Here is a 21669-nt window from a genome sequence, read left to right on the forward strand (position 1 = left end):
TGGAATGTTTCATTGTTTTTTCGGGTTGAAAAACGCTTCACATACAGCACACCTTGATCTTTCATTTCACATGCTATATCAAGTTCGGTCATGTCAGCAAACAATCGATCCCGATCTCTGATGATACCTTTACTCGTGTTCAAGGTCTTGTGAGCAGAGACCGTGACCGGAATACCCACAAAAGATTCAATACTCATCAAGTTGGTTGCTTGTTGTTTCTTGCTGCACTCAATTAGTAAGACACCCGAACGTAAGCGTCTAATGTTCTTAACATCTCCTGCAATACCTTGAATACCCTTTGACACTGCGAAAGGGTTCAACTTCAATGGTGTCTTTTCCGGAGTCTCAATAACGAGGAAACGTGGCCAATACTCAATCGATAAAGACGGTCTATGATCAGCATCAACAGGATCAATTTCAAGTGGACGTTTAGTTTTTTTGGTTGGTATTTCATAAGCCATGATTGGTGTCATATGGTTCATCATCCGAGCTCCCCACCCGCCACGGAGTATCACAAGGACAGTGCTAAAGCAAGCGGGCCTCCACCTTGCAGCACCAAGGATACCCGGATGATATACTCCAGTAGAAGAATTATAAGAAATTAATCTACCAGATTGGCCCATGAGCCATCGCCTTCTGGCATAAGACTCTAGGCAAAGTTCATATTATCATAATTTACAATCAAACAAGTTACAAATCACCAGTATTGCCACAGCCGAAATTTATAACAATTCCAAATCAAATTTGTGCAATGGTAGATAGACAGTCCATGCACAGGGCTTGGCATGACCAGCCGATTGGTTGAATCGGGCCAATTCAACCACCCGTCTAGGTGAAGTAAGGGCCAAAGTGGTGTGTTGGGCAAATGAAACGCAGTTAAAAGCCCAACTGCCCTCAACCACCAGGTTCCCGTCCTCCACCGACACGGGACGCAACCCACGGCAAACAGGTTGCCCAATTTAGTCGCCTCTTACGACAAGCAATGGGGTGCTGTGGACACATTCTGTCCCGGGTCCACACGGGAGAAGAGCACTTAGCGTTACCCAGCACCCACCACGAGGAGGTGGCTCTTCATGGGTGCCAACAATATATAAACTATTCAGACTCTCTTTCTTGCCTTCAGGCGATTAAAACTATTTCTTGTAAACATCCACTTTTAATAGAAATTATTGAATTGTATAATAATCTTGCTACTGGCCAATACGACATCGTATTCTGTTGGCTACCCAGCCACGTAGGTATTTCCGGTAACGCAATGGCTGATCTTGCTGCCAAGGCAGCTCTCAACAAATCTGTGACACCACTTCTTATTCCTTACACTGATTATAAAGCTAGCATTAGAGCTTACACTCGTGATCTGATGCAGAAGAAGTGGGACACCCAAGTAGGTATAAATAAATTACATGAAATAAAACCGTATATTGGTTACACCTACTTGGGCTGTCAGTCCAGATTTGAAGAGGTTATTTTAAGACGATGTCGTATTGGCCACACACGATATACTCATGCATACCTATTGAAAGGTGAGGATCCTCCGTTTTGTATCCCTTGTGATGAGAGAGTCACGGTCAAGCATATTCTGCTTGACTGTGTTGAATTCTCCATCACAAGGGATAAATATTTTAATGTCAAAACTGTAAAGGATCTTTTTACTAACATTAATTCTCATTTAATCGTTGGTTTTTTAAAAGAAATTGATTTTTTGGTAGAAGTTTGAATAACGTGTTCTGTAAATAGATGTATTTTAATTATTGGTTGTTTAGATTTATAACTAGAATTGTTTGTGGCTGTACCCTCAAAAGGGGTTGAAGTATTGTAAAATTATTGTCCTCCTGAGAGTGTACGTAAGTCCTCAAACAGTCAAAGTCAATTCTAAATTTCCAGGTTTTTAATCGTAGAATATGCGTCTTTTTATTGTATGGCTAGATTTCACAAATTGCTGACGGCTGAGGGAATGATGTAAATCCAGCTAGGGTCCATGCAATGCAGGTAGCAAAGGTAATGTAAGTCCCCATGGTCCCTAGTATGGTGATCTACCTTCAGTTGTTAGCAATCTATAGCCCATTTTTACATTGTATTGTCCTGTATAGATAAATTGTTTTAGGTATAGTTACTAGTTTTATATTCTACTCTGATATCCTAGTTGTTTTACTGTCCTTCGCTGACAGGTTTTATAATAGATACATATTTCATTTCAGTAATAAATGATCTCGTCACGATATGGCTGAGATATTGCCGATGTGACGTTAAATATTAACTCACTCACTCACTCACTCACTCAATGTTAGGTCTACTTGGGGCCTGACCAACTGCCAGGGAGGAGAATAAAGAAGACGGGAGTGAGCTATGTTTTCCAGCTCAATGCCGGCAGCAGAAAGAAAGGGTTTAATTCTATGCCCTAGAAGCGGGACAAGAGAAAACTTTTTGTTGTATAAATCCTCATAAAGGGGATTGAAAACACAGTTATGTGCAGGGTTAGATTCATTAGAGTATAATTTAGTAATGTACTGTAAAGCTAACTTAAACGGCGCTGCTCAAAAGATGGTTCACCAGCCTCAACATAGAGACTGTCGATAGGTGAAGTTCTAAAGGACCCAAGACAACGTCTTAGACCTTGATGATGGACAGAATCTAATAGTTTTAAGTTGCTTTTGCAGTCTCCACCATATACGATGAAGCCATAATCAAGTTTAGAACGAACGAGTGATCGATAGAAATGGAGAAGGGTAGCTTGATCCCCTCCCCATTTAGAATTTGAAACAACTTTCAACAAGTCAAGTGCTTCCATGCATTTAGTTTTAAGTGACTTAATATGCGGTAAGATTGTTAAGTGTGAATCAAAGATTAGACCCAAGAACTTAGCTTCCTTAACAACTCTAATTGGCGTGCCATCTAGAGATAGTTCAGGGTCCACATGTGGTTTATATTTACGAAAGAATTTATGCAGTTAGTTTTCGATTTAGAAAATTTAAAGCCGTTTTCAAGATACTATTTATAAATGTTGCTTAAACACAACTGCAGTTGCCGTTCAATGGTATGTATATTTTTACCACGACAAGAAATATCAAAATCATCCACAAATAACGATCCATCAATTTAATCATTTAAAAACTTTTGATAAAGTGTTTATCTTTATACTAAAAAGTGTGACTGACAAAATACTGCCTTGTGGAACACCCTGATCCTGATTGTAATGATCAGACAGGGTAGAACCCACGCGGACTTGAAATTGCCTGTTATTTAAAAAATTGCCTATGAATTCAGGCAAACGACCTCGCAAACCGAAATCATGTAAATCCCTCAGAATGCCATGTTTCCAGGTAGTCTCATATGCCTTCTCAAGGTCAAAAAAGATACAGACAGCGTGTTGTTTATTAATCAGCGCGTTTTTCACAAATGATTCTAAACGCACTAAGTGATCGACTGTACTTCTGTTTTTAGGGAAACCACATTGTATATCTCTGATAAGGTTATTTGTTTCCAAGTACCAAACAAGTCGATTATTTATCATGCGCTCCATGGTCTTGCAAACACAGCTACTTAATGAAATCAGGGGATAATTGGATGGATCCATATGATCACGTCCAGGTTTAGGTATTGTTACTACTATAGCATCACGCCATGAAGAAGGAACTTCACCGGAAGTCCAAATGTCATCAAAAATTGATAAACAGGATTCTGGTAAGTGCTTCAGGAGTTGATAATGTATGTTATCAGCTCCCTTAGCAGTGTCATGAGCTTGATCAAGAGCAGTATGGAGCTCATGAGTAGGAAACGTTTCATTATAATCTTCCCCATTATCAGAATTGAAATTAATAGTTTTCTTTTCTTGCTGTTTTCGATACTGCTGAAATTTAGGTATATAATTAGAAGAGGAAGAATGTTTCGCTATATCTGATTTATCAGTAAGTAATCGATCTCCATGTTTAAGATGATAGACAGTAAATTTAGTACCTTTACCTTTAATTTTCTGGACCATGTTCCATACCTTGGACATGGGTGTCTGAGAATTTATTTTGGATACATAATTTTGCCAAGATTGGCGTTTGTTCTGTTTAAAAGTACGCCTTGCTTTAGCATTTAAAATTTTAAATTTATTTAAATAATGCACCATAGGATGGCGACGGAAATAATGTTCTGCTTTTTTCCTTGCCTTCCTAGCTTGTTTGCGTTCATCGCTGAACCATGGTTTTCGAATATGTGGAACTGAAGAGTGAGTAAGTGAGTAAGGTTTAGTTACGCCACACTCAGCAATAAATCCAGCTATATGGCGGCGGTCTCTAAATAATCGAGTCTGGACCAGACAATCCAGAGATCAACAACATGAGCATCGATCTGCGCAATTGGGAACTGATGACATGTGTGAACCAAGTCAGCTAGCCTGACCACCCGATCCCGTTAGTCGCCTCTTACGACAAGCTGAGTCGCCTTTAATAGCAGGCATGGGTTGCTGAAGGCCTATTCTACCCCGGGACCTTCACGGGTCTGGAACTGAAGAGGACTTTGGTATACACTCATCAGCTACGGAATTCAGTTCAGCAGAAAAAATCCCAAAACATTTAATGGCATCGGGAACGTCAATAAAACGTTCCGGTTTAAGTTTCTCAGTACACATTGTTTCATATGAAGCCCAGTTGGCTTCTTTAAAATTCCGCCTTGATGATGGAGGAACCTCAGATGGAGTTACAGATTTTAGTATAGTAGGAAAATAGGCACTTCCACAGAGATCATCTTGGACTGATCATTTAAATTCATTGAGCAGTTCAGAATTTGTCAATGACAAGTCGAGAGCAGAATAGGTCCCTGTACCAGGGTGTAAATATGTGTTGGAACCGTCATTATAAATACATAAATCATTATCAGAACAAAAGTCCTCCAACAACTTACCTTTAGTGTTTTTAGTTACACTACCCCAGATTGGGTTGTGCTCATTTAAATCTCCCATTTTAATGCAAGGCTATAATACAGTTGGTCATATAAAGGTTGAAGATCAGTTTTGGGAAATGTCGAAAACGGCGAAATATAGAGAGAGCATAGCGTAAACGTCCTGCATATCAGTATTAAGTGAAAAAGGGCATTGAATAAAGGATGGATGATCCACCAGTGGCTCTATCACCCAAAGGGGAAAAACAATAAAAAATGACGAAGGTAAAATGTATCCGTTTGTTTTAAGTATGTCTCTTGTAGACAGATCGCTGAAGGTGTAAAATCTTGGACTAATAGCTGTAATTCATGTAAATCAGTCCTCAATCCTCTGCAGTTCCAATGGACAATATTATTGGAATAAACTATCTTTTGGGTACATTTATTGGGGATGTACCCTGCACTCTTTTGGTGGGCGACAAGCTATGTGCCCTAGAATGGACGCTTTCAGAAACGTCCATGTCTTCAAGAGAACAATTGAATTTTTGTTTTGTGATCCCTTAGGAGCTCTGCCACTTTGTTGTTTTGAATCATCAGGCTTTGTCTTCGGTTTACTTTTCACCGTCTGTTGACTATCAGCTGTCGATTGAGACTTTGAGTGTGACTGAGATGATGATTTGTGATCAGAAGAAGACTTTGAGGTATTAGGAAGTGATTCCTCAGTCTGTGATGATATAGCAGGGTACAAGACCGGTGGAGAATCGCAATTTACCCAAGTCAAGGTAGTTTGGCGGCCTGTGGTTGATGTTGTTTTAGAGCTAGACCCCGATGATGTTTTTGATTCTGTAGCATACCTTTCTGGAAGATCAGATATCTTTACCAGTTTTTTGTCCTCAGAAAAAGCGGTATTTTGAGTGAATTTTATTTTATTGATCTCATTTGCTCCTTCCAAATAGGACACTGTTTCGATGAAGATGAATAGTCGCCTGAGCAATATGTGCATATTTTATAATCACTGTCACAATCTTCTGTTGTTTGTGTCTTCTCACCACAGTGAGCACACACAACAGACAATGTGCAAGTATTTACGCCGTGTCCATATTTCTGGCATTTAAAACACCTTAGCGGGTTGGGGATGGGGGCCTTCACTGAGTTGGGAGCATTTGGCGATAAAAAAGTAAAGAGATACGTGTTTGTTTTGACGATTTCATTGTTGTTTCGAGTTGAAAAGCGCTTGACATAAAGGACACCTTGATCCTTCCTTTCAGATCCTATATCAAAATCCGACATATCATCAAACAATCGATCACGATCTCTCACAATATCTTTACTCGTGTTCAAGGTCTTGTGAGCAGAGACCGTGACCGGAATGCCCACGAAAGACTTCATGTTCATCAGGTTCGTTGCTTGTTGCTTTTTCCCGCATTCAACTACCAGAGGTGTTTTTCACCTCCCAAGCAATACCTTGAATACCCTTGGACACAGCAAAGGGGTTCAGGTTTAACGGTGTCTTGTCAGAGGTCTCAATCACAATGAAACGTGGCCAATATTCAATCGATGCAGACGGTCTCTGGCCAGTATCAAAAGGGTCAATATCAAGTGGACGTTTTGGGTTTTTTTAGAGGTATTTCCTCAGCCATGGTTAAGGTAATATGGTTCATCATCCGAGCTCCCCACCCACCACGTAGTATCACAAGGACAATGCTTAAGCCAGCGGGCCTCCAGCTTGTAGCACCAAGGATACCCGGATGATATACTCCAGCAGAAGAATTAAAAGATTAATAATGCCACCAGATTGGCCCATGAGCCACCGCATTCTGACATATGACTCTAGGCAAATTTCAGAACAACATATTTAAAAATCAAAAATGTTTGAGATTATAAAGCCAAGTCCAAAGTTACAACAATTCCAAATGATATGTGTGCATTGATAAATATAAAAATACTCCATGCAAAGGGCTTGGCATGATCAGCCGATTGGTCGAATCGGGCCCATTCGACCACCCGTCTAGGCGAAGTCAGGGCCAAAGTGGTGTATTGAGCAACAGGAACACGGTTGCAAGCTCCTATTGCCCTCAACCACCAGGATCCCTTCCTCCGCCGACACAGGGCCGCAACCCACGGCAAACTGGTTGGTGGACCACATATCCCCCCGGGTCCACTACGGTGGTGTCGGCGAGCTCTTAGCGATACCCAGCACCCACCACGAGGAGGTGGCTCGCCACAGGTGGCAGATATTTTATGATCAGAAGAAGAATTTGATGTTTTAGGAAGTGATGACATAGCTCGGTATAAAAGTTGTGGAGAATCGCAATTTACCAAAGTCAAGGTAGTGTGGCAGCTTGTAGATGATTGTGTTATTCTAGAGATGCGCACAGATGTGTTTGCTACTGTAGCATAACTTTCCGTAAGGTCAGATCTCTTTAAAGTTTTTTTTTGCCTCAAGAAAAGAGATGTTTTGGGGTAAAGTTTAGTCTGTTTATTGCCATTTACTCTTTCCAGATTGGACACTGTTTCGATGAAGATGAATGGTCGCCTGAACAGTATGATCACTGTCACAATCTTCTGTTGTGTGTGTCTTCTCACCACAGTGAGCACACACAACAGACAATGTGCAAGTATTTACACCGTGTTCATATTTCTGGCATTTAAAACACATGAGTGGGTTGGGGATGTAGGTTTCAACTTGAATGTAGCAATAACCTGCATTCACTGATTTGGGAGCATTTGGCGATGGAAAAGAAAACAGATAGGTGTTTGTCTGTATGGTTTCATTGTTTTTGCGGGTTGAAAAGTGCTTTACATACAGCACACCTTGATCTTTCATCTCTGATGATGTGTCAAGTTTGGTCATGTCAGCAAGCAATCGATACCGATCTCTGATGATACCTTTACTAGTGTTCAAGGTCTTGTGAGCAGAGACCGTGACCTGAATACCCACAAAAGATTCGATACTCATCAAGTTGGTTGCTTTTTGTTTCTTGCCGCACTCAACTAGTAACACACACGAACGAATACCTTGAGTACCCTTAGATACTGCATTGACTTCATCATCAAATCACACATTGTGTCAAATATTTAAATTACAGGCATGAATTGTGGACCAACCAACTTGGACAATGACATGAGGCCGTCATCGGTATTTATGATTTACATTATATATTTATATTATATTATATTATCTGTGATATACCCAGTAAAAGAATCATTTCGTAACTATATTATTCATATCACATTTATAATGAATTAAACACTTAGTAGTTGAAGAGAATAAACCTTTTTGACTTCGTCAGAAATAAACAACTCAAAATGGAACTGTGCATGGATTGTAGTGTAATATATGTTGATATAAATTCCAGGAAAAAGAACAGCTTTTCTGTCCCCACTGCCAGACGTTTGTTTCACGAATAGCGCGTTATCTCCATCTCCGTCATGATAAAATAGACGTTGGATGACAGTTTTTCATCAGGTTAGTCATCAAAGAATTCACTTAAAGTTTAGTCTGCTCTGTCACTTTGCTAATATTAATATTTTTAAATACATATATATTGCTGGGAATGGTGTTTCACTGATCGGAAATATTAGATTTTACATGCTTTTCTTCAGTGCATTTTTTTCTCAGTTGAGTTGATATTGCAAACTTAATTCCTTATTTTCTTTTCCACCAATTCCAGACACTGACAGTGACGTTAGCAGCACATTCAACGTTTGCGAGCTTACACCACCACAAAGTATGACTGAGAGTCTGGTTGATTCGGACTCACATTCAGATTCGGAGGTAATATCTACATTCAAGTTACCTTTGGTTCAAACTTACCTTTTCTATACGATGATTGGTAAACAAGCAGTTAGGCTTGTCTTAATATGACCTCGATAGAAATGACACATGACATGATGATGACAACATTTAATCCAAAAGAGCAAACACACGTGCCGATGGACATGAAATGCCTTTTCAAACTGAATAAGAGAGTGAACCGATGAAAGAATGTGAAAATGTACATTTATATAGCCAGGGTTTTATCATACATGATATGCTATATTTAGGAAACATAGTTAGAAGAATACGATCACTGCTATAATCAGGTGCTAATTAAGTTACTGCAGATTTAATATGTAAACTGGATCATTATAAATATTTATAATATGCATGTAAGATACCATGTACCATTCGCTTGTGGATATTGAATATGCTACAAATCTCTTGAGACAAGAATTCCTATGGTTGCATGAACAATCTAGTCGATCTAGTTACCTAATTTCATTCCGAATGTACATATATGGGTTATTTGTTGTGTTTGACTAAGTATTGCATTTATTGTATTTTCAGGATGATGCAGAGTCGGTGTGGGTGAGTGAGTGAGTTCAAATTTAACGTCACATCGGCAATATCTCAGCCATATCGTGACGAGAACATCTAATATCAAAATTAATTATATGTCTATATAGATCGCTATAAAACCTGTCAACGACGGACAGTAAAAAAACTAGAATATCACAAATGGAATTAAAACTAGCATGGAAAGTTAAAAATACCCCGCACTCTTTTGGAGGGCGATAAGCTATGTGCCCTAGAATGGACGTTTTCAGAAACGTCCATATCTTCAAGAGACCCATACTTATTGTACAACTGAATTTTATTTTGTGATCCTTTAGGAGCTCTGCCACTTTGTTGTTTTGAAGCATCAGGCTTTGGCTTCGGTTTACCTTTCACCGTTTGTTGACTATCAGCTGTCGATTGGGATTTTGAGTGTGACTGAGATGATGATGATTTGTCATCAGAAGAAGACTTTGATGTACCAGGAAGTAATTCCTCAGTCTGGGAGCTGTGGAGAGTCGCAATTTACCCAGGTCAAGGTAGTTTGGCATCCTGTGGATGATTTTGTTATTTTAGAGGTAGACGACGATGATGTTTTTGCTACCGTAGCATAACTCTCTGGAAGATCAGACCTCTTTACCAGTTTTTTTTGCCTCAGAAAAGGAGATATTCTGAGTAAACTTTATTCTGTTAATTGCCATTTGCTCTTTCCAACTGTTTCGAAGAAGATGAGTGATCGCCTGAGCAGTTGGTGCATTTTGTAAAATCACTGTCACAATCTTCTGTTGTGTGTGTCTTCTCACCACAGTGAGCACACACAACAGACAATGTACAGGTAGACACACCGTGTCCGTATTTCTGGCATTTAAAACACCTGAGCGGGTTGGGGATGTATGTTTCAACTTGGATGTTACAGTAGCCTGCCTTTACTGACTTAGGGGTGTTTGGAGACGAGAAGGAAAACAGATACGTGTTTGTTTGGATAGTTTCATTATTTTTCCGGGTTGAAAAACGCTTGACATAAAGCACACCTTGATCTTTCATTTCGCAGGCTATGTCAAGTTCGGACATGTCAGCAAACAGTCGATCACGATCTCTGACAATACCTTTGCTTGTGTTCAGGGTTTTGTGAGCAGAGACCGTGACCGGAATGCCCACGAAAGATTTAATACTCATCAGATTGGTCGCTTGCTGTTTTTTCCCGCACTCAACTAGCAGTGCACTCGAACGTAAGCGTCTAATGTTTTTAACATCCCCAGCAATACCTTGAATACCCTTAGATACTGCAAAAGGGTTCAACTGTAATGGTTTCTTGTCAGGAGTTTCAATTACAAGGAAACGTGGCCAATATTCAATCGATGCAGACGGTCTGTGCTCAGTATCAACAGGATCAATATCAAGTGGACGTTTTGTTTTTTTTGTTGGGATTTCATAAGCCATGGTTAGTGCAATACGGTTCATCATCCGAGCTCCCCACCCACCACGGAGTATCACAAGGACAATGCTAAAGCAAGCGGGCCTCCAACTTGCAGCACTAAGGATACCCGGATGATATACTCCAGCAGAAGAATTATAAATAATTAATCTACCAGATTGGCCCATGAGCCACCGCCTTCTGGGCATAAGACTCTAGGCAAGGTAAGAACTTCAAAAATGCATTTCAAACTCAGAACATATCGATGAACAATAAGGCCAAGACCGAAATTTAAATGTCCAAATAAAATTTGTGCAATGGCATGTATATATAGCCCATGCACAGGGCTTGGCATGACCAGCCGATTGGACCCTAATTAACTCAATGTATGCCTTGAAAGACTGTCTTTCTTCACCTCATTTGACCATATAGCAAACGTTTGTCCTTGCTTGTAAACATATATATAGATGATCCATTACCCAGGTCAACATAGAAATAGCCCACAGATGTTTCGTCAAATTCGTGCAAGAAGTAGGTCGTGTCTATGGCACCGAATTCGTCACCTGAAAGACAGTATTTTGAATTTTGGGAGTTTCTACGGGTTTTGTTTGTTTAGGTTTGAGAGATACAACGTTATTCTCTCTGACTACCCAACAAATAAGCGTTCCATCGAGTGCCAGCTGATGAGAAAGTTTGAGCTGTCTGCACTAGTCAACCATGGGTCAGTCCATTTTAACCACAGAGATGCCTTCAAACTGGTGACAGATGCTACCAAGAACAAGAAAGCAAGAACAACAACACCACTGATGTTTGTTCCACACCAACCTATGTCTGCCATACCTACAGATGTGTGGGGAGATTTGTCACTGTGTATATTCAATGAATCTTATAAGGTTAAATCTCTGTCTAACTTGTCCGTCACAAATCTAACATCAACCTACTCCGTAATGAACAAGCAAACTATAACTCCAGGTATGATCGGAACTGTTGGTAAACGTTTCAAAAGTGTCCAAATTAACAATGAACTCTATAGCAGCGATGAACGAAGCCCCGCAAAGAGAGCGGAGATAATTTGGGCAGATGACAAATGTCATGTTAACCCAAATGGCAATCGGCCCGGAATAATTATGCATTTTGCACTCCACACACTTGAAATACAACCAGAAAAATTTGTACATCATCTGTTTGCGGTGGTGGACCGGTTCAAACCTTGTTCTGATACACTTGGCTACATTTCCCCTGTGTCTGTTTGGCGAACAAACACCTGACCTCGGGTCCTGCGTCATACGTATCAGTGCAGATGATTGTTGGCAAGTGTGCTGGGCTATTCAGTATGTGGGCAACAGAAGTTTCCTGATTGTCAGCGAGTTGACGAGCCGTTGCTATGTGTGAAAGTTAGTGTATTTGTATATAAGTTGCCAAGCCCTTGCTATGTGTGACACACAGACACACACACACACACACACACACACATACATACATGCAACGTAACATTGCCTGAGTTTTCTTTCTTCATATGAATATTTAATAAATGTAATACAACCTATTTCAAAGCGGAAACTCTCATTGTCATTTCTCCGAGATATCCGCCCGACGATGCCTCTGAGTGGGCTATTAAATAGCTAATCGATCACATGAACGTATTTTTTTTTTTGTTCAATTCAATTTGATTTATTCTCATTGTAAAATGTTAATAGTTTTAATCTTTGGAAAAAAAAATATTTCAATTTTATTCAATCTTAATTTTTGTTTATTTTCAAATGGACCTATATTTCTTTTAAATACACTTCTATTTATTTTCAAAGTTCTTTATTACATTTTCTTATTGTATTGTATTGCAAGTTGTGCGTTATTATATGATTAGCAATAGTAGTGACTGACTTGGGTGTGTTTGTCAGTGTCAGTGTGAGGATGACTGTCAAGGGGTGCAAGTGAATGTTAGCTATGGCATGTTTTTCGAAATATGTTTGTTATACATGTTGATCTGTTAATTAGTGCTATATCTTTTTATTTTATGTTTGATGTCTATTTGTCTGAAAATAAAACAGTGAATCTTATTGTATCTTTTGTTTTTCTTTATGTACACGTTATGATTGTACACAAACTCTGTTTATTGCCTTTGCCAATCAGGAGTAACAAGCCTGTTACATACCAAGACACACAATTGTCTCCTGTGAACCCGAGTAAATGAAGTCAGTTTGTAACTGAAACTCTGCAGAAACCTGATGGAGACTTGGTAACTGAAACTCTGTGGAAACCAAATTGAATTTTGGTGACTAAAACCTGAGGGATTCTCTAAGTTAACTGAAACTCAACAGAAACCTGTTGGAAAGTGGGTAACAGATAGCGTAAACTCGTGTAAACAAACGGAAAATCACTTAATTCTAAGTGGAAACTTAAGTTTCAGTCCAGTTTCCATCAGGTTAGTAAATCAACTAGAATATCACAGAAAATATAAAACTAGTAATTAGATCTAAAACAGTTCAACTACAGAGGACAATGCAATATAAAAATGGGCTATAGATTGCCAACAACTGAAGGTAGATCACCACACTAAGGACCATAGGGACTTACATAACTTTTGCTACCTGCGAGGACCCTAACGAATGTGATACGAAGTCTCTTTGATGTCATCATCTTTTCAAAGAATGTGTTGATGTTGCCTGTTATCCGAAAGATTCGTTTGAGCATCACGGAAGGAAATGTCACAAACATGTCGTTCTGTGTCATTGGGTCACTCCTATTATAATAACTATCATTTGGGTTTTTTTTACTGGATCAATTTAGATCTACATCTGTAATGTTCTGTATATCCTTGTTAACATGTCTTGCTATAGGTTAATGTATCCATTACTATACAGTCGTCATATGCACGACATGGCCTATATTCAGTCTTGTAACAGTAAGTTTGTTATTGATAAGAACTCACGTTCCCTCGCTATCTCGGTTGCATTAAAGCCCTGATTATTCCTTGTGGTTAAATCTACCATTCTCCGTGACAGTACATATTTCACAATGTCTTCATCTCCCTGTACACAGGCCAAATGAAGGACATTGTCACCATCACTATTTACTACTGAAGGATCTGCTCCACTCTCCAGTAGCAATTCAAACACACCGAATGTACTTTGTCTTGCTGCTAACAGCAGTGGTGTCATCCCTTTCGACCCTCTACAGTTTATATCAACAACGTGTAGCTTGAGGATATGCTTCACTATCTCCTCATCTTCTCCCATAGAGGCGAAATGAAGGATGCTGTTACCATCACTATCTGCTACTGAAAGATCCGCTCCACTCTGTAGTAGCAATTCAAACACATTGTATGTATTGTATTCTGCCGCTAACAGCAGTGGTGTCATCCCATTCGATCCTCTACAGTTTATGTTCAGAGCGTGTAGCTTCAGGACCTGTTTCACTACTTCCTCATCCCATCTCATACAGGCCAAATGAAGGACGTTGTCACCATCTCTATTTACTAAAGAAGGATCCGCTCCGCTTTCCAGTAGCAACTGAAACACATCGCGTGTCTGATATTTTACCGCTAACAGTAGTGGCGTCATATCATTAAATCTACAGTTTATATCCACAATGTGTAACCTGACGATACGCTTGACTATTTCCACATCTTTTCCCTCACAGGCCAAATGAAGGATGTTTTTACCATCATTTTGAAATCCTGACACGTCAGCATTTTTTTTCACCAGACTATGAAATACTTCTCTTTTCGCACGCCATGCTGCAAGCATCACTGGTGTCAATCCACCACGCCCTTTTCTATTGATATCCAAACTGATTCGCATCAGGATATAATTTACTATCTTAACATTTCCTCCTCGACAAGCCCAATGAAGGATGTTGTCACCATTCGCGTCAATTACTGACAGATCAGCTCCTTTCCTCACCAGATTGTAAAATACTTCTCTTTTCTCACTATTTGCTGCAAACATCACTGGTGTCATTTCAACACTGTTTTTGGCATTTATATCCACAATGTTTTGTATCAGGATATATTTCACTATCTTAACATTTCCTCCACGACAAGCCAAATGAAGGATGTTGTTACCAATCTCGTCAATTACTGACAGATCAGCTCCTTTTTGCACAAGAATATCAAACGCTTCGTTTTTTGCATGATATGCCGCAATCAGTACTGGTGTCATTTCGTCATACCCTTTACAATTTATATCCACAATGTTTTGCATCAGGATATAATTTACTATCTTAACATTTCCTCCTCGACAAGCCAAATGAAAAGTGTTGTCACCATCCTCGTCAATTACTGACAGATCAGCTCCTTTTTGGACAAGAATATTAAATGCTTCGTTTTTTGCATGATATGCCGCAATCAGTACTGGTGTCATTTCTTCATACCCTTTACAATTTATATCCACAATGTTTTGCATCAGGATATAATTCACTATCTTCACATTTCCTCCTCGACAAGCCAAATGAAGGATATTGTCTCCATCCTCGTCAATTACTGACAGATCAGCTCCTTTCCTCACCAGACTGTCAAATATTTCTCTATCCCCACTATTTGCTGCAAGCATCACTGGTGTCTCTCCATCACTGTTTTTTGCATTTATATCCACAATGTTTTGTATCAGGATATAATTCACTATCTTAACATTTCCTCCTCGACAAGCCAAATGAAGGATATTGTCTCCATCCTCGTCAATTGCTGACAGATCAGCTCCTTTCCTCACCAGATTGTCAAATATTTCTCTATCCCCACTATTTGCTGCAAGCATCACTGGTGTCTCTCCATCACTGTTTTTTGCATTTATATCCACAATGTTTTCTATCAGGATATAATTCACTATCTTAACATGTCCTTCTCGGCAAGCCAAATGAAGGATGTTGTCTCCATCCTCGTCAATTGCTGACAGATCAGCTCCGTTTTTGACGAGAATATTAAATGCTTCATATTTTCCATGAGATACCACACTCAGTACTGCTGTCATTTCTTCATCCCCTTTACTATTTATATCCACAATGTTTTGCATCAGGATATGATTCACGATTTTAACGTTTCCTCCACGACAAGCCCAATAAAGGATGTTGTCACCACCCTCGTCAATTACTGACAGATCAGCTCCTTTTTTGACAAGAATATCAAATACTTGTCTTTTCCCATGATATGCTGCAAGCATCACTGGTGTCATTTCTTTACCCCCTTTACCATTTATATCCACAATGTTTTGCATCAGGATATAATTCACTATCTCAACATTTCCTCCACGACAAGCCCAATGAAGGATGTTGTCACCATTCCCGTCAATTACTGACAGATCAGCTCCTTTCCTCACCAGAGTGTGAATTACTTCTCTTTTCCCATGATATGCTGCAAGCATCACTGGTGTCATTTCTTTACTCCCTTTACCATTTATATCCACAATGTTTTGCATCAGGATATAATTTACTATCTCAACATTTCCTCCACGACAAGCCCAATGAAGGATGTTGTCACCATTCCCGTCAATTACTGACAGATCAGCTCCTTGCTTGAAAAGAATATCAAATACTTCTCTTTTCCCATGATGTGCTGCAAGCATCACTGGTGTCATTTCTTCGTCCCCTTTACCATTTATATCCACAATGTTTTGCATCAGGATATAATTCACGATCTTAACATTTCCTCCTCGACAAGCCCAATGAAGGATGTTGTCACCATTCTCGTCAATTACTGACAGATCAGCTCCTTTTTGGACAAGAATATCAAACGCTTCGTTTTTTGCATGATATGCCGCAATCAGTACTGGTGTAATTTCTTCATACCCTTTACAATTTATATCCACAATGTTTTGCATCAGGATATAATTCACTATCTTCACATTTCCTCCTCGACAAGCCCAATGAAGGATATTGTCAGTATTATTGTCAATTACTGACAGATCAGCTCCTTTCCTCACCAGAATGTCAAATATTTCTCTATCCCCACTATTTGCTGCAAGCATCACTGGTGTCTCTCCACCATTGTTTTGGGCATTTATATCCACAATGTTTTGTATCAGGATGTAATTCACGATCTTAACATTTCCTCCACGACAAGCCCAAAGAAGCATGTTGTCACCTTCCTCGTCAATTACTGACAGATCAGCTCCTTTTTTGACAAGAATATCAAATACTTCTGTTTTCCCATGATATGCTGCAAGCATCACTGGTGTGATTTCTTTATCCCCTTTACCATTTATATCCACAATGTTTTGTATCAGGATATAAGTCACTATCTTAACATTTCCTCCTCGACAAGCCCAATGAAGGATGTTGTCACCATCCTCATCTATTTCTGACAGATGAGCTCCCTTTTTGACAAGAATATCAAATACTTCTCTTTTCCCATGATATGCTGCAAGTAGCACTGGAGTAAGTTTTTCACAATCTTTACTATTTATGCCCACACTGGTTTGGCTCAGAACATACTTCACTGTATCCACATATCCTCCAATGCAGGAGAGATGGAGACTGTTTCTACCTTTCTGATTCACCGCTAAAGTATTAGCGCCTTTTTCTATCAATAACCTAAACACATCTATTTTCCCATGATATGCGGCTAACAACAATGGTGTCGTCTTATTTTCATCGTTGCCGTTAATGTCAACAATGTTTTGTGTCAGGATATATTCCACAATCTTCACACTTCCTCCTTGACAGGCCCAATGAAGAACATTTCTGTTCCTACTATCCTTTGTTAAGGCGTCAGCTCCTCTCTCTATCAGCATATGAAACACAGCTTTGTTCCCATAACCAGCTGCCAACAACAATGGTGTAATGCCCTTGTCATCTGTACTGTTTATATACAGAACATTATGCTTGAGGACATTTTCCACTATATCTACATTTCCTCCTTGACAGGACATGTGAAGGGTATTTTCACCATCGTCATCCTCTTTTGATATATCAGCTCCTACTTTCATAAGGAAACAAAACACGTCCTTCTTCCCAAACAGTGCTGCTGACATCAAGGGTGTTGTCCCGTTCCCTCCCCTACTTTCAATGTCTATGATCTTCTGTGAGTGGATGTACTTCACTATCTCCAGACTTCCCTCCATACAAGCGACGTGTAAGATGTTATTATCTTCATCGTCTAATAGGGTCAAATTTGCCCCTTTCTCCACAAGTAATTCTAGCAATGCGCTGTGTCCTTCTACTGCCGCTATCATTGCTGGTGTCCTACCAGCTTGTCCTCTCAAATTGACGTTGGCAGGATCATGAGACAATAAGTATTTAACTTGATGCAAGTCTCCTATTCTGCAGGCATCAATAAGAGTAGTGTTCACGAAGGCCCGGTTATGTGTTTGATGATGTTCATCTGAAAGAAACGATGTAAAAATGACACAGTTTTCAGTTTTAGACCCATGTTATTTTAACCCATTACGCTACATGCACCCCAAAGTGCTGTACATCTATAGAGTTTGCTGAGCTGAAACAGAGGTATACAGGGATTCAATAGTTGTTTGAGTGAGTGAGTGAGTAAGTTAATATTCAACGTCATATCGGGAATATTGCAGCCATATCGTGACGAGAACGATTCATTATAAAAATACAAAAGAATTAATAGCACATATATTGTAAAAACTGTCAACGAAGAACTAACTAGACTATCACTGAGTAGAATGTAAAACTAGTGATTAGACCTAAATCAGTGGATGTATAAAGGACAATACAATATAAAAATCAACCTAAATCAATGTATACGTTGCCAGAACGGAAGGTAGATCTCCCTACTAAGGACCATGGAGACCTACAGTACATTTACTTCCAGCATGGACCCTAGCTGGATTTACATCATCCCCTCGACTGTTAGCAATTTAGACAAATCTAGCCATAGAGTAAAAGAACACTTATTCTACGATTAAAAACCTGGAAAACTTAAATTTACATCAAATGTTTGGGGACTTAAATACCCTCTCAGGAGGACAATTATTTTGCAGTACTTAAACCTCCTTTGAGGGTACAGCCACTAACGACTTGAGTTGAGAATTTAATTCCTTTAAAAATACAAGAATTAAACGAGGACAAATATTGCTAAAAAGATCCGTCATCGTTCGGGAATGTTGATCCCTTGTGATGGAATATTAAACACAGTCAAGCAGGATATGCTTGACTGTGATTCTTTCATCACAAGGGATACAAAAACGGAGAATCCTCTCCTTTAAGCAAATATTTATGTGCAGATCTTGAGTGGCCAATGCGACATCGTCGCATGATGATCTCTTCAAATATTGTCTGACAACCCAAGTAGGTGTAGCCAATATAGGGTTTTATAACATGTAATTTATTGATGTATAGAATAGATTATATAATGTTTACATATAGGGCGTTCGCTTCCTGTGTAAAAATAGAGCTGCTATCTGCTGGTCTCGAAGATATTGTTCTGGATCCAATGACCGTGGCACAAGCTACTGCGCGGACGTCCTTGGATCCTTCTGTAAATAAAGATTTGTAACTGCTATATGTACTTTTTAATTAAATATGTGCTTGTTTATACTGAAGTTCATTTGTTTCTGATTTCTTAAAAGTAGTTAAAGATAAATCCACTTGGGGCCTAACCAATTGCCAAGGAGGAGAAGAAAGATGACGGGAAGGGGCTATATTATCTATCTCAATGCTGGCAGCAGAAATAAGTGGTTTTATTCTTAAACCCAGAGGCAGAACAACAGAAGATTTCTTATCGTATCAGTGAGTGAGTGAGTTAATATTTAACGCCACATCGGCAATATCCCAGCCATATCGTGACGAGATCATTTTTTACTGAAATGAAATATGTATCTGTTATAAAACCAGTCAACGAAGAACAGTAAAACAACCAGAATATCACAGATGAGAATATAAAACTAGTAACTATACTTAAAACATTTTATCTATAGATGACAATACAAGATAAAAATAAGATATAGATTGCTAACAACTGAAGGTAGATCACCATACTAGGGACCATGGGGACTTACAGTGCCTTTGCTACCTGACAGTATCTCACCCCCAGCCACCTTATGCCAGAACCACAGTCAAAATCCACAAGAACCCCGTCAAAACTCGTCTACTAGTCTGTTCCCGTGACACCGTATTCTATAGTACCGCCCAGCACCTTACCATAGTACTCTCCCCACTAGGTAAATCTACCAACCCCTTCATCAGCGACTCAACCGACTTCTGTACCAAGATCCGTGACATCAACAACCCAGGTCCCATATCAGTTGTGGCGTTGTGGATCTATTCACCAATGTACCTCGTGAAAAAGCTCTCCGGCCACTACGCCACAGAATTCAACAAGACAATCTTCAACAACCACTCAACACCAGCCTCTCTACCAACTATCATCAGCCTCACCTCCGCCTGCATCAACTCCACCCATTTCACCTGGGGTGATGCCATCTATGAGCAAGTCCATGGACTACCTATGGGCTCCCCACTATCCCCCATCCTGACGGAAATTTATATGACCGACCTTGAAGATAGAGCTCTAGAAACAGCACCCTTCGAACCATCCTGCTGGTACCGCAAAGTGGATGACAACTTCGTTGTCCTTCAATCCCATTCAGCTTCTCGCCCATCTCAACGAACTACTACCTTTCCTCGATGTCCTTGTATCCCGCACCTCCTGTAACCAACTTCAGACCTCTTCAAACAGAAAACCTACCCATACCTATTTTAAAGCACGTAATGTGAAGGACCTTTTTACTAATATCATTTCTCATTTAATTTTTGCACTTTTGGTTAGATCGTTTACCAATCGATATGCTAGATTTCGGCTTTATCAACTCTAGCTATTATGAATTACAGAGATCAAATACGAACGTTTCTTACACAATGCTTATGTAAATTGCATTAAAAAATCACATTTCAGCATAAAAATTGAACAAAATACTTCAGTTACCTTTGCATGGCTTATGTGTACTATACATGTATGTCATGAGTCGATGCAAGAGTTCTCACTTCATATTCGATTATGTATTATTGGTAACTTTAAAGATCAATAGTCGCAAATGAATTAGGCCTAAAGCAGTAACTTGGTCTATTTCAAATCTACACGAACATGGGTGTAATACAGTATTGCTATTTATGTCTACGATTCATTATATGAACTATTACAACGAATGAATGATGATTTAATTTAGAACAAGGTTCTGTAACCTTGTCACCGTTAGTTCAACCAATGTGCAAATATAGTATCTTAGTATTTACTCCCAGTGACGAGTTACAAACACCTACCTCCTGTAACAACATCTCATAATCCCCTTTCTCGCAGACATGTGTTCATTTGCCTGTATACGCCCCCGACTTTGCAAGCAATTGTTATCAAAACACATTAATAGTACTTCTGATTAACACAGAAATTAACCTCTCTCGTAAGATAAGGTAATCTTTGATCATTACTGCTAAATTGATTGAAATAATTGGAACAGTACGAATTTAAAATGTAAAACGCATATGCGAGTCTCTCGATGAATGAGAGGTGCTTTTCATAACCCCCAATACGCGGCTCTCGCTGTGAGAAGCTAATTAATTTGCCGCACTCACGCGGCTCTCTGCCTTAATGAATTAATGTTCTTCACATCGCCGGCAAAGCCTTGAATACCTTAGACACAGGAAATGGTTCACTTTTTATGTCATCAAATCATCTGTCTCCATGACAAGAAATAGTGGCCTGGTTTGGACAGTCTGTGGCCGTTGTTTGCGTTTTAGATTTCATCATCCGAGCTCCTCACCTACCATAGAGTATCACAAGGACAATGCTAAAAACAAGTGGGTCTCCAGCTTGCAACACCAAGAATACTCAGATGATGTATTCCAGCAGAAGAGATATTAATAACACATCTACCAGATTGGCCTATGAGCCACCGCCTTCTGACATAAGACTCTAGGCAAAGTGCAAAACATAATAAACATCATATCAAAATCATAAACATCTTATGAGAATAATTCTGCCAAGACCACAAGTAACACATTTTCCAAACAGAATAATGTAATGACAAAAATTTAAGTCCATACACAGGGCTTGAACCCACTCGGACCTGAAATTGTCGGTCATTTAAAAAGTTGGATATAAATTGATGTAAACGACCTCGTAATC

At 39.4% G+C, this 21669-nt stretch overlaps 2 protein-coding genes across 2 annotated transcripts; one reads left to right on the top strand and one right to left on the bottom strand.

The window, feature by feature from the left end:
* Window positions 1-12620: 12620 nt before the first annotated feature.
* On the bottom strand, window positions 12621-17758 carry LOC137259428 (serine/threonine-protein phosphatase 6 regulatory ankyrin repeat subunit A-like). Its single transcript, XM_067797087.1, has 3 exons — window positions 15014-17758; window positions 13525-14104; window positions 12621-12628 (listed from the first exon to the last, which is right to left on the bottom strand). The coding sequence occupies exons 1-3, from the start codon at window positions 17756-17758 to the stop codon at window positions 12621-12623; spliced, it is 3333 nt and encodes a 1110-aa protein (XP_067653188.1).
* A 1223-nt stretch (window positions 17759-18981) lies between these two features.
* Window positions 18982-20202, top strand: LOC137259429 (uncharacterized). Its single transcript, XM_067797088.1, has 2 exons — window positions 18982-19026; window positions 19582-20202. The coding sequence occupies exons 1-2, from the start codon at window positions 18982-18984 to the stop codon at window positions 20200-20202; spliced, it is 666 nt and encodes a 221-aa protein (XP_067653189.1).
* Window positions 20203-21669: the final 1467 nt, after the last annotated feature.

The sequence above is a fragment of the Haliotis asinina genome, chromosome 13 (assembly GCF_037392515.1).
Source record: "Haliotis asinina isolate JCU_RB_2024 chromosome 13, JCU_Hal_asi_v2, whole genome shotgun sequence".
NCBI lineage: Eukaryota > Metazoa > Mollusca > Gastropoda > Lepetellida > Haliotidae > Haliotis > Haliotis asinina.

What these genes read in the sequence shown, in the direction of transcription:
- LOC137259428 (XM_067797087.1), bottom strand. Translation starts at nt 17,758, where the DNA reads ATGATAGCGGCAGTAGAAGGACACAGCGCATTGCTAGAATTACTTGTG. An exon ending in GAGGAGGAAATGTGAAGATA is followed by an intron (nt 14,105 to 15,013) that starts GTGAATTATATC and finishes GATGTGTTTCAG; the next exon opens with TTGCTACTGGAAAGCGGAGC.
- LOC137259429 (XM_067797088.1), top strand. Translation starts at nt 18,982, where the DNA reads ATGACCGTGGCACAAGCTACTGCGCGGACGTCCTTGGATCCTTCT. An exon ending in GGACGTCCTTGGATCCTTCT is followed by an intron (nt 19,027 to 19,581) that starts GTAAATAAAGAT and finishes TCTCACCCCCAG; the next exon opens with CCACCTTATGCCAGAACCAC.